Source organism: Eumetopias jubatus, unplaced genomic scaffold (assembly GCF_037043125.1).
Source record: "Eumetopias jubatus isolate StellerSeaLion01/CBP00866 unplaced genomic scaffold, mEumJub1_p1.0 scaffold_5, whole genome shotgun sequence".
NCBI classification, from domain to species: Eukaryota; Metazoa; Chordata; class Mammalia; order Carnivora; family Otariidae; genus Eumetopias; species Eumetopias jubatus.
Window position 1 is genome coordinate 25,574,873 of NW_028274811.1, and position 13,817 is coordinate 25,588,689.

Below are 13,817 nucleotides of genomic sequence, written 5' to 3' on the forward strand. Positions count from 1 at the left end.
TTCGGTCCTGCTTCAGTCTAGTCAGTAGTACCTTAACCTCTTAGGTTTCACCTTTCTCCTGCGATAACAATAAGACCGCTCGTTCTGGTAACTGCACACCTCCAACACTAGTTTCCAAGAAACCTAAAAGAACGGGACCTTGCCTACTCGCTCCTCCAGCCTTCTACCCTCAGAAGGTTGCCCAAAACGTGCGGCTCTCCCCACAACAGCAAACAGGCCGGAATGAAGCACCCAGAGAGCGATGGGTCTCGGGGAGGAGGAGAGAACTTCTGGGCCCCGAGGACTGGGGCTGAGGTGAAGCCCAGCCCGCTCCCAACTCTACTGGCTGCCTGAAAGGAGTGCGGACCCTACGCTCAGGCCGCGGTGCTCAGTGGGGAAGGCACAGCCGCGCGTGGCAGCCGGGCAGGACGTAAACAAACCGGCCGGGAGGAGGGGGAAGGGGCAAGTGCCGGGATGGGGGTGGTGGGGCGAGAGGACCTCGCTCCAACCCTCCAGCGCAGGTCCGCAGCTGCCCAGGCCCTCCCCACCCGGGCCCAGGTCCCAGTCCCTGCGTGGCGCTGCCGCGCGAGCACGAATACCGAAGGCCCCTGCACATCTGGAGCGCGGAGCCCACAAGGCCATCGGCTCAGCACCCCCCCAACCCCCCCGCCCCGCAGCGCCCTACCTGAACGCGCAGTCTGGGTCCCGCGCGTCCCGACCGGCCGCGCCCAGCCCGCTCCTCTTGCTGAAGAGCTTCTGAAACAGCGTAGGGGCCATGCTGACCACGGCCAGACCAGGGTCGCTCCTTAGGGCGCTCGCTAGGCCCCCGCTCCTAGAGCAGCCCCGCCACCCCCATAAGCGCCTCAGTCATATGACAGAAATTAGTCACTTCAAACGGCCACGGCGCGCGGGGCGGGGCGCGAGGCAAGGCTGGCGTCCATTGGCTGGCGGTGAGCCGCATCACGTGGCGGCGCGCGGAGCAGGGGGCAAGGCGGGGGCGTAGGGCGGAGCTGGCCCCCATAGGCTGACTAGTGGATTCCCTCACGTGGCAGCTCACGGGGCGGGGTGTGCGCGGAAAGGACCGGAGGGGCGGGGAGTAGAGGTGGCTGGAGAAGTGAAGGGGAGCGCGCTCCAGTCGCGGTCCTTCTGCGTGACGTTGTCTGCTGCTATCTGAGGCTACGGCGGGGCGGTGCGGGAACGACGCCCGGTACTTTGAAATACAGAAGGCTTCGTCTCCCCGCCCCCACGACAAAGAGAGCCGCTTAGAGCTCCTCGAGCAGCCGACCCTCCCCCGCCATCCCCTCCTCAGCCTCCAGGTTTCGCATCTCCGTCGCGCTCCTGGCCAGTCCAGCGGCCCCCTGAGCAGAGAAGGAGCGCGATCTAGACTCGACTTTGAGTGCGGGGCCACAGGCCTGCCCGCGCAGGGCCGCGAGGGGTGTGGGCTCAGAGCTTGACAGCGCGTGGCTGGTGGAGAGTCCTGCCCAGACACTCGCCACAGCTTTGACCTCGGGCAGAGAAGACCTCGGCCAGGGACTTGGGGCATCCGCCTTCCGGGTTTTCCCACTAGCTCCTCGAACCCTGACAACAGGAATTAACCTTTTGTGAGAACTAACGATAGGATTTAAGCTCTATCCTAACGTCTAGGTATGTAGGGAGAGGGGAATTCCACAGTGGAATTGTAAACAAATGGATTTAATGCGAGGAAAACCGCTTTCCAAAGGAGGGGGGGGAACATTGCTCAAAAATGACCTTGCAGTCTTATTAAACCCAGGAAGCCAAATTTTATCAGGGTTCAGATCAAAGTGGCCTTATAAATTTTCAGCACCATTTATTCACCCACTCCCCCTCCAGAATTAGGAATTTTGTAGCATGGGATGAAATTCTCTGGCAAATATGGATGTCAGGAAATAACTGGTATGTGGTTGGAAGACTAGATTAAAAAAAAAAACTTTTGAAAATTTCATTTAATTAGGCAGACAAACTGTATTTTCCTTGAGTGGCTACCAACTCCCACTAATTTGCAGCTAGAGTTTTAAACTATAAAATAAGTGGCCTTTATAGAAAAAAGAAAACAAGGCAGACTGTGTATCTGAGAATTTCAGCGGTCAGCATGATGTTTCACCATTACAAGATTTTTTTAAAGCACTATTTATAGGTGATTAAGAAATTAATTTTTTAAGATTTATTTATTTGAAAGTGAGAAAGAGAGAATAGGGGGGGAGAGGCAAAGGGAGAGAGAGCAGACTCCCCGCTGAGCTGGGAGCCCAATGGGGCTCAATCCTAGGACCTTGAGATCAGGACCTGAGCCACCCAGGTGCCCCAAGAAATTGATTTATTAATTCCACAAATGCTTAAGTGACCTTGGTCCAGGTACTGGGGAGCCAAAGTAAACACAAAGACAAAGATAACTTTCTATATAAGGAGATAATAAATAAGTAAACAAGGTAATTTTAGGACTAGCTTCTGAATGAGAACTAAGCAATGAAATGAGTGGGAAAGGTCTAAGAAGGTGACATTTGAGGTTCTCAGGTTAAGATTCATTCATAGCTCCTCTGCACATTGCCCAAGGTCCAGAACTTACTGGGCAATACAGATTCAAAACAGCAGGACTCTGTCCTGTGTAAAGATAATCCCGGGGATTCTGACCAAACAGGGAAAGATTTCTAATAAGGCAAAATGAACTATGTATACAGTTGACCCTTGAACAATGTGGGGGCAAGGAGCCCCAACCCCTGCAACATCAAAAATCCAAGTATAACTTAAATTCCCCCAAAACATAACTACTAATAGCTTATAGTTGACCAAAAGCCTTATTGATAACATAAACAGTTGATTAACACAAAGCATGTATTATATAAACATGTATTATATAATGTATTCTTATGATAAAGCTAGAGAAAATATTAAAATCATAAGAGAAATACATTTATAGTAACAAGCTGTAAAAATCTACATATAAGATGATCTACAGTTCAAACTGTATTTCCTACCCCCCAAAAAATGTGAACATGGAATAAAATTTTTGTTAACAAAACAATGAAATCATTGCAATTTTTAAAAGTGAGAAAATGCACATCCTATAAGTCAATCATTTAGGGACATTTTATTTTGCTTTTATACTAGCAAGTTATGCTAAATGAGTTCAAGTGGAAACAGGATCAAGCCTGTATATATAGAACCATTGACACTGAGGACTCATGACTGGTCCACAGCTGGCAGAGAAGAGTATTTCCTTGTCCCCTCCCAAGTTTCTAAATACAATAACCTTGTGTGCTTTCATCTTGGGAAAAAGTTACTTCACAGGATAATTATAGATATTAATAGTAAGGGAAAGAACATTACTGCTTGCATAAGAGATACTTTGTTTTACTATTCTCTAATCGTATAATAACTTCATTTGTAGGCTCATTTAGCCATATGCTTGAAAGGTACAGAAAAAAAACTAGCTATCATTCATCACATTTCCTTTATGTTGCAGGGTAATATTCAAATTACAGAATTAGAAAGCACTAACATGATACAAGTTTGTTATAAAAGAAGACGTTACTTAATTATGCAGACTACATTGAAAATAATTTCCAATAATATAAAAGACAAGGGCACTCTCTTCTGGTTACAGATATGCGAAAAGGTGGCAATAAAACTGGAATCTTGCTCTTAAACACATGCTAATAAGCATGCCTCAATTGTGCTAAGTTTTCCTGAAACAAGTTAAATTTTCACTGAGAATGTCGCAGAACAAGACATTCAGAATCTAGATCATCAAGTAAAACTGCCTAAAGGACTTAGGGTACCTCAGTGGGTTTTTGTTGTTGTTGTTGTTGTTTTTTAAGATTTTTAATTTACTTATTAGAGAGAGAGAGAGAGAGCATGAGCAGGGGGAGAGGCAGACGGAGAGGGAGAAGCAGACTCCCTGCTGAGCATGGAGCCTGAGGTGGGACTTGATCCCAGGATCATGAGATCATGACCTGAGCTGAAGGCAGACATTTAACCAACTGAGCCACCCAGGCACCCCAGTACCTCAGTTTTAAAAACTCTTAAACCAATTGATGATTTACTACTATATAATAAAGGAATGGCAGTAGTTTGAGACACCAGAAAACCTAAACATTTATTTATTCAACCAATATTTCTTGAGGTCTCCAAGGTCTCAGACTCAGTTGTAGGAACTGAAGACACAGTGCTGAACAGAGAAGTCCCTACTCTTGGGAACTTAGTTCTCAGTGGGAACAGGCAAAATAAACAAGATGTTTGCAAGTTGTGCTAGGAGCTGGAAACAAAATAGTTGATAGCAAGCATCTGGAGAGGGCCAAATTTACAAAAGGTGGTCAGGACAGTCTTCTCCAAAGATGTGGGATTTAAACTGAGGTCTAAACAATGAAAAGGAACCAGCAGTGGGAAGAAGGTAGTGAAGAACATTCTGGCAGAGAGAAGAAAAGGTACAAAGGCTGTGAGGCAGAAATGGGTTTGACTTCTTTGAAGAAGAAAAAAGAGGCCAGAAGAGCTGAGTGCACTCTGGGAAGAAGAAGATGTTTGAGAGATGGTTACAAAGACATAAGGAGCCACATTATGTAGGTACCTTGTAAATCATGGCAAAGAGGTTAGATTAAATGTGATGGGAGCTACTGCAGGAGTTTAAAACAGGAGAAGGACATGCTCTAATTAATGACTCTAGAAGATTACTCCGACTGCTTTGAGGAGAAAGGATTATAAAAGAATGAGAATGAAAGCAGAGAACCTGTATGGGAGGCTACTATGTATTTTCAGTGGAAGTGGATGATGGCTAACTGGAGTTATTCTGGAGATACAGCCAGCTGGACTTCTGACAGAAGTGAAGGAAAGAAAAACCAAGGATTAATTTCTAGGTTTTTCCCTTAAGCATCTAAATGGAAGTCATTTCCCAATAGCATGACCAGAAAAAGCACAGGTTTGAAGAAGAAAATCAAGCATAGTAAGTTTGGATATATTGAGTTTGAATTGTCTTTTAGATATCCATATAGAGATTCTGAGTAGAACATATGGTGAGAAGACAGGATTGGAAAGATAAATTTTGGAGGCATTTAAAATAATGAGATGGAAGAGTTTACCTAGGGAGAATGTGTATGTGTAGAAAGGGGTCCAGGACTAAGATTCAATGAGGACAACACTTACAGGTCTTGAAGAAAAGGATCCAGCAAAGAAGAATAAGGAGAGAAGGAAAATGTGCCTAAAAGGAGAAAAGGATCAACTGTGTTGAAGGTTGCTGAAAATTTAAGTGTCCATTAGATTTCTCAACATGGACATCTTGACAAGAGTAGTTTCAGAGGACTCATGTGAGCAAAAACCTGAATGGAGTGTGTTCAAAAAAATAAAGGGTAGAGAGGAAGTGATAAAGCAAGTATAGACAATTCCCCTGTTTTCCTGAGATAGGGAGCAGAGAACTGAGGACTGAGAGGAGATAGGAAGAGGGAAAATTGTTTTTTTTCTTTTTTCAAAATGGAAGATATTAGAGAATTTTGTATTCTAATGGAAACAATCAAAAGGAGATGATGGGGCGCCTGGGTGGCTCAGTCAGTTAAGTGTCCAACTCTTGATTTCAGCTCAGGTCATAATCTCAGAGTCGTGAGATCAATCCCCACATGGGGCTCCATGCTCAGCGAAGAGTCTGCTTAAGATTCTTTCCCCTCCTTCTCTCTACCCCTCTGCTCCTCCCCCCACTTGTGCTCTCGCTCTAAAATAAATAATGAATAAATAATTTTTTTAAATCTTAAAAAAAAGACAGAGATGGTGACATCAAGCACCTACTATGGTCTAGGTGCTCAGAGCACAATAACAAATAAGACAGGTAGACTCCTTGCCCGTAGGAAACCACCAAGTAAACAAAAAGTTATTACCCATTGTGATAAATGCTTTTAAGGAATCAAACTTTTACCTTCAGTATAAAATAAATTGGTTTGAAATCCTCACCTTGAATTCTACAAGAAGTATACAAAAGAAGGTCCTTTATATAATGACACACTTCCATGACATTTTTTCAACAAATATTTTTCAAATACTTAATATATTTAATATGTATCTGGCAACTTTGCTAGAACCTGGAAATACACTAATGAACAATTATGGTCCTTACACTTGAAGAGCTTACAGTCTAGGGGGGAAAATAATTTGACAGGCAATTTTAGTTCACTGTAACAAATGCTATGAAGTGGCCAAGTACAGGACGCCATGGGTATACAGAGAAAGACAATTATTCTTCTGGGGGAATTAGGGAGAGTTTTCTGAAGGAAGGAATGAATAGGGGTTAAAAATAAAAATAGGGGAAGCTAAAGAAAAAAGGATGTGGGCAGGGGGGTTATGTTTCAGACAGATGGAGGAGCACATGCAAGGCTGGAGGCATGATAAAATATAAAAATTCAGTGACCTATAATATAATCTAGTGGTAACATTGAATTAGATTAAGAAAACTATGTAAAATAAATTTAAAAGATCATACTTTATTCGGAACACGTTGGAGAGCTACTGAGAGATTTTTCAGCAGAAAACATGATCATTTTAGAAAGCTCCTTCTGGATGCATTGTGGAAAATTAACTATAGGGTACAAAAATAAAGGTTGAGAATCTAGTGGTAAGGCTGTTACACAAAACCATACAAGATAATACTGGCATGAATGCAGAGAAAAGCCATAGGAATGGAGGGGAGTAGAAAATGCTGAGGGCTATTTAGGATTCAGGACCAAAGAGGACTTCATGAATGACTGCCTGTAAGAAAATAAGAGAAAGGGAGGAGTCATGGATGATAGCCAAATTTCTGGCTCAACTTACATGGATGGATTAAGATATCTAACACTGAAACAGAAAATAGAAGAGCTGCTTCAAGGGAGAAAATAACTTCAGGTTGGGATATGCTGAATATGAGATACCATGAGAACCCATGGAATAATGACAAAACAAGCATTTGGCTATACCAATCTAGAAGTCTGGGCAGATCTTGGTTGAGTTCACCAGTCAGGATGTTCTATGTCACACATGACAGAAAAGCCAAGATAAACTAGCATAGTTTTAAAAAGAAACTGATTAGCTACCAGAACAGAATCTAAAGTAGATGGAAAGTTCAGACACAGATGCATCCAGGGACTGCAACAATGATATCAAGAATCCAGTTTCTCTATCAAAGCTCTAATTACTCATTCCCAGGCCTCCATTTGTGGACACAAGTGGCTGCCAGCGGCTTTCCTTTCAGGTAAAATCCATTCAGGTAAAAATCCAAGAGAATAAAGAAGTCTGTATTCCAACATTCCCAGAAAAAAAACTCTGAGCCTTATACCAGTAGGATCATTTTAAGCCTTGGCCCCATTCCTGAACCAATCATTGTGCCAGAGTTGGGAGAGCTATGTTAATTTATTTAAACCATTAATGGCCCACCCCTGGAACTAAGGATGGGATCAATCCCACCTAAACTATATGGCTTGGAAATTCAAAACCCAATTAGGATGGAGGTAGAGGGGAACTGAAAACACAATAATGAACAAGCGTAGTTCCTTCATTCAAGAACCTTATAGTCTAGGAAGAAAAAAAAAACAATTTGACTGGAAATTAACTATAATTATTATTATAATTACATTATGATAGATACTATGATGTGGGCAAATACAGAATGCTATGGGAATACAAGGAAAGACAACTAATCCTTTGGGGGACAGATGCAGAGACAATCACCACACATGTCCACTTACATATATCCATGGCGGTTACAAAGACTTGGGGCCAACTGCCCAGAGATGGTACTTGAAGTCAGAGATAGGTGAGATCACCCAGGGAGACTATGTAACATGAGAAGAAGCCCTAGAAGAGAACCCCAGGAAGCACCAAAATTTAAAAGCTGGACAGAGGAAAATGAGCCTTCAGAAGAAATGGAAGAAAAAGAGCTGGAGATTGGATGAAAGCCTGGAGAGTATCATTTCCAAGAGGTCATTCCTTACTGGAGGCTTTCAAGAATAGAGCACTAGTCTACAATATCATTAGCTGGAAGAGAGAGGTTGGGTAAGATGAGAACTGAAAAATACCCCTTAGATTAGCATCAAGGAGATTGCTGGTAACCTTGAGGGGAACAGGGTCAGTGGAGAACCAGAGCTGAAGCCAGACTGTGTGTGTGTTGGGAGTGGGTGGAGGAGGAGGAAGGGCTGAGGGGGGTAAGGAACTTGTGCCAAAGTAGACAGCACTCTTTTTAGGAAATCTGGATATAAAAGGGTGAAAAATGGGTACATAGAAGAACATATGGAATCAAGGGAGAATTTAAGATATAAGATGGGTCAACATTTTAAAATACAGGTTAGAAAGCAACATCACATTAGAAGAGGTTGTAGATAACTTTTATCTGGAAAGTCTGAGTATTATACCCTTCACATAAACACAATATGAGATGAAGAGACTATTCACAACTGAACAAACCATGATGAATTATACTTTGGAGAGGTGAAAAAACACTCCAGTTAAAAATTTTTAAATGGAAATGACATTACATCTGCCCCTTCATGCATTTTCAACTGGATTTTCTGGGTACTTAAGACTTGAGTTTTTTTTTCATAAAGTATAATTTGAAAATTTTAAATGCTTAAAAATTATTATTAATCGGTTATATATTGAAATAAAGAGGTCAAGTCCCATTGTTAACTGTTTTTAGATCCCAGACAACTTTGAAAATGTGATTAAAAACTATGGACACCCTCTCTCCAGAAGAACTCTTTTTCTGATGCTCTTTAGGGTGGTTCACTGAAAGACCTCTGAGGCCTACCCACAGAAATAAAGTTAAGAGTACAACCTTCTTGTAGGATTTGCCAACAGAAATCCTCTTTGGACTTCTCATGCTTTCTAGACAACCATCAAGCTTATTCTACTCTCCTTCCTTTTAATCATAAAAGAAGTCATACCCTCCACCCCTAAGCCTCTTGAATGCCAGTTGCAAATCCTTTTCCCCTCCCATTTTTCCCTATGCTCTAGATGATAAAACAAACAAACAAACAAAAAACTGGACGTAAATACTCTTGCCTTCAAATCCAGGCTCTGTCACTTTCCAAATCACGTTAGCCTGGTCTAAGTATTTACTTCTTTCTGAGCTAGCTCTATTTTCCTTATCAGCAGTATGAAATAAGTGTTTATTTCCTCCAGCCCCACTAGGCCCAGACTAAGAATCAGGGTCATTCTTTCTCACAGGAACCCACCACCTGATTAGAAACTATCAAGTAATTTGTCCTTTTGCTTCCCGCTTAGATGATAAACTCCTTGAAAGTAGGGAATAGGCCTTCTATTTCATTTCTTCTTCCCCACATTGCTTGTCACATTTCTGCTTTTAAAACCATCCCAAGAGTTGCTGTGTTAGTTGAGTACCAATTTAAAATTCAGATCTAAATTTGATTTTAGCCTCCATCTTTAATGGTCTCTTCTACATTTCCTAACAACTTTCCTGTATTTCACCTCCAGATGAAATTTGAAATAGAAATCACAAATAGCTTTGTTAGTGGCTTACAACCTTGTCAAATCATTTATAAGAATGTCTTCATGGAATGCCTCTTTCTTTTTTTTTCTTTTTTTTTTCATGAAACCAACTTTTATTATGTTATGTTAATCACCATACATTACATCATTAGTTTTTGATGTAGTGTTCCATGATTCATTGTTTGTGTATAACACCCAGTGCTCCATTCAGTACATGCCCTCTTTAATACCCATCACCGGGCTAACCCATCCCTCCACCCCCTCTTCAAAAATGAATGCCAAATAGGTTACATAACTTCAAATTAATTCATTGATTTTTAGAATTTTCTTACTGAAGCAGCTTTGAAAATGTGACTCTTATTTTCTTTTATGTATAATAACATTAGCAAACCATCAAGAGTTAAAATTTCACCAACAATTACACAATTGTACTATGTTCACTGACAACAGGACTGCTGCTTTTTAGGAAGAGCAGTGTGGAGACACCACAACAAATAATATCACACATGCACAAACACACAAAATCTTACAGACAGTATTAGCTAAAGAAGGTTTAAGGATGAGGTAATATATCAAAAACTTAGTGTATGATTGATTGTACGTATTACACATTCCCTGCTTCAGCAAACTAGAGTATAGAGTTTCTTTCAGTCAGACCTGGAAGTAGGTCTCTCACTCATGTGGTTTCAATTAAGTTCTGTTAAAAATAGCTCGTAATATAAGCATTTTCATTTTTAGTGCTTCAACAACTTTACTACTTTTAATCCATACAGAGGACAAACTTTGGGGAAAAAAACAAAGGAAGTTACATAGTAGCCTGGTACTTTGCTCTTTATAAATAGCTGAAATCATCTGTTTAGTGTAGAGTCTTTTAATATAAGCTATTTATTCTTATTTTACGATACAAATACATATATTTAAGAGGCATACATAAGAATGTTTCTTTACTGATTAAAAGTAAATTATAAGAATCTCAGTAGAATTTCATAACCAGGATATATCACAAATAATTAGAGAATTTTGATTTTTGAATTATATATAATTTCAGCCAGACATTCTGCTTTATGGACTTTGACTTCATGTATATCTTCAAAGTGGTGAAAATTCAGCCATGGCTGCTATATTCTGCCATTTGTTTTTATTATAATATCTGGAGAAAAATATAAAACAATAGATTATTTCATATATATGACAAGAAGGTGATCAATAATTATTAATAACCAATCCTTGAGGGCAAAAACTCTTGACACCCAGCCAATCTAGTTTCATCCTGTCAAGCCTTAGGAAATAAATCTAGAGGCCATTAAAAAAATAATTTAAAAAAGGAATAGCTGGCTCACTCCTTCCTGGACAGGCTGAGGATACCTCTTTGGAGACAGCAAATGACCTGCTCAATAACATTCCAATGGGAAGCCCAGCAAAGATGGCTGTCAGTAGCCATCACAAGGCCTTTAACTCCAGCTATGTAACCTGGAGGAGTGGATCCAGTTGTGCTTCTTATCCTCATCCATCATCCACGAAGAAGCCCCTCACATTTTCCTACCCACCCTTGCTTTGTATTCTACTACTCGTTGCTGTAGCTAAACCCAGGTTCTTTCTAATACAGGATTCTGGCGACTTTCCCCCTACATCTGGTACCAGGAGATCCCTAGTGGAGCCGGTTTTACCTATTACCACTGCCACTTTCATACTATGACATACATCACCCCTTGGCCTTTATCAATGATTCTCAAACTTCGTTGTTTGAGAAGCCTATACAGGCCACACTTCATGCCAATTAGATTAGAATCTCTGGAAAAGGGAGTCAAAGATCCAGGAAAGTATGATATACAGATAAGTTTGAACACCAGAGACCTCTATCTTCGCTGTTCAAACTGTGGTCCATGGACCAGTAATTTCATCATCATGTAGAAGTTCATTAGAAATGTAGAATCTTGGGTTCCATTCCAGATCTAACGAATCAAAATCTCCACTTTAACAAGATCTACAAGTAATTCCCCAGTATATTAAAATGTGTGAAGCACTGCCTGTTCTACCCTCTACCCCTCCCTATTGTTTTCTCTACTGACCTAAGACACTATCTGTACATTTAATAAAGACTTTGAAAACTGGGCCACAGTAATCTACTCCATACCAATTTGTAGTAACTTCCCAAGTGGGTAATCAGCCCACCCAACTACTTAGTCTCACCTACTCCTACCCAGGCTTCATACATTATCCAAGGATGGACAGCACCTAGAACACATCATTTCTGAAACTACAATACTGGAGACCTGGGAGTTACCTTCTAACTGTCCTTTTCTCTCACCACCCAGTACCAGTACGTAATCAGTCACTAAGCCCTGGCAATTATGCCAATACACATTTTTAGTTTAGACTGGTTCTCAAACCCCTGAAGTACTGAATCAGATCGCTGAACCAATGACCCGGGAATATTACCATCAACTAACTTCATCTAACATATGACATCTAGATTCAATAAATATTTGCTGAATAAATGAACTAATCAACTGCAGAACTTTATCTATTCTGACATCAAATCAACAGGTTTAAAAATCTCCATTATGTCAATCTAGTTTGATTTCTTTTTCCCCAAGGAACGGACTGGCATCTCTATATTTGTACTAGATCGATGTGTCTGTGTCAAAGGCTACACAATTACCTGCTATATTCTTTATGTGAGATGGCACAACAAAATTTATCATCAAATACAACAACCACCCAATATATTTTAGGCTTTTGCAATTTGATGAAAACAAAGGAATAATTTCCAAAGGGAAAAAGAAAAACATAGTCTTGAGGACTTAACGTACTCTATAGAAACAAATAATGCTTATTGCATAAGGAGTGACTATTATATTTCAGCTGCTTTACATAGATTATCTCTAATCCTTACAACAACTCTCTGAACTAAGTACTACTATTATGCCAATTTTGCAGATAGGAGGCTAAAAGTCAGAGGATTTAAGGAATTTACTCATGTGACAGAGCTAGGTTTTGAACTTAGGGATGTCTTATTCTTTTTTTTTTTTTTAATTTTATTATGTTAATCACCATACATCACATCATTAGTTTTTGATGTAGTGTTCCATGATTCATTGTTTACGTATAATACCCAGTGCTCCATTCAGTACATGCCCTCTTTAATACCCATCACCAGGCTAACCCATCCCCCCACCCCCCCAGAACCCTCAGTTTGTTTCTCAGAGTCCATAGTCTCTCATGGTTCGTCTCCCGCTCCGATTTCCCTCCCTTCATTTTTCCCTTCCTACTATCTTATTCTTAAGTGATTTCTACTACCATCTGTAGGATACTCAAGTCGTTTTCCATCTCATTCGTCATATTTCTATGTGATACATCTGCCTGCTCTTATTATCTAAAAACTCGAGCTTCTCACTAAAGATGTATACGTATCCAGTTAAAGTCTCTTATTGTACTACAAACTTGAGATATGAATTTATAACACATCATTTATCATGTCTTCTAAAGATCAAAATAAAAGAGAAATCGTAAAACCTTACTATAAGGATAGTTTCAAGTTTTGTCTGATTTTCCAGAAGGTATTGTTAGCTAGGAAGTCTTCCAAAGCAAGGTTAAAAGTATCCCCTCTTAGCTTCCTGCAGTGCCTTGTTACAGTTTTATCATGTTACAGAGAAGACTGTGAGATCTGTCTCACCACCAGTCTGTAAGCCCTGGAGGGCTAAGGCTGTACTCATCCCCAGCTAATATTGCAGTGTGTAATACATGCTTGTTGGCCAAATTAAAGTAATAGTGTATTAGATATCTATTGCTATAATTGTACGAAGTACACAGAAATGATTTTCCAAGCCTCTTCTTGACAAAAAAAAAAAAAAAACTCTTTAAATAGAATACAGGAGTCCAATATATAAAACAAAGAGAAGCAAAACTGCTCTGTATGGAGGAGCTGAGAAACTCAGAGCCCTACCTACTCTACTCCCCGCCCCCATGCCTTATTTGACAGTTACCCAGTCAAACTATTGCAAATCAAGAAAGCTAAGTTCTAACTCTGATTCTACCACTAATTAGCTGTGTGAATTCAGACAAGTCACTTATTGATCTGGCTAGGTCATTTTTATTATATGTAAAATGAACAAAATAGACGATCATTAAATGGCTCTCAAATGTTAGTGCTTATTGGAATGCCTTTGAGAGTTCTTCAAATTGCAGATCCCTGTGCCGTATCTCTAGAGAATATAATTTGCCAGCTCTACAGTATTTCTGGTGTAGGTGGTTAGAGGACCACACACTGAGAAACCTTGGACTGGATGTCTTCTAAGGTCTCTTTCATCAGGGTGTCACCATTCTCAAACTTCTACTTACGCACACCACCTCCTCTATCACATCTC

General features: G+C 40.6%; 2 protein-coding genes across 3 annotated transcripts in view; both read right to left on the reverse strand.

Moving 5' to 3' along the window:
- FNIP1 (folliculin interacting protein 1) overlaps positions 1-836 on the reverse strand; it is a 154,349-nt gene extending 153,513 nt beyond the window's left edge. For both annotated transcript variants that reach the window (XM_028103458.1, XM_028103460.2), the window contains exon 1: positions 665-836. In XM_028103458.1, coding sequence (XP_027959259.1) covers positions 665-756 — 92 coding nt within the window. In that variant the 5' untranslated portion in view covers positions 757-836. The remainder of the gene's footprint in view (positions 1-664) is intronic.
- A 9,732-nt stretch (positions 837-10,568) lies between these two features.
- Positions 10,569-13,817, reverse strand: part of MEIKIN (meiotic kinetochore factor) — an 81,328-nt gene continuing 78,079 nt past the window's right edge. The window contains exon 14 of the mRNA XM_088023601.1: positions 10,569-10,600. Coding sequence (XP_087879727.1) covers positions 10,569-10,600 — 32 coding nt within the window. The remainder of the gene's footprint in view (positions 10,601-13,817) is intronic.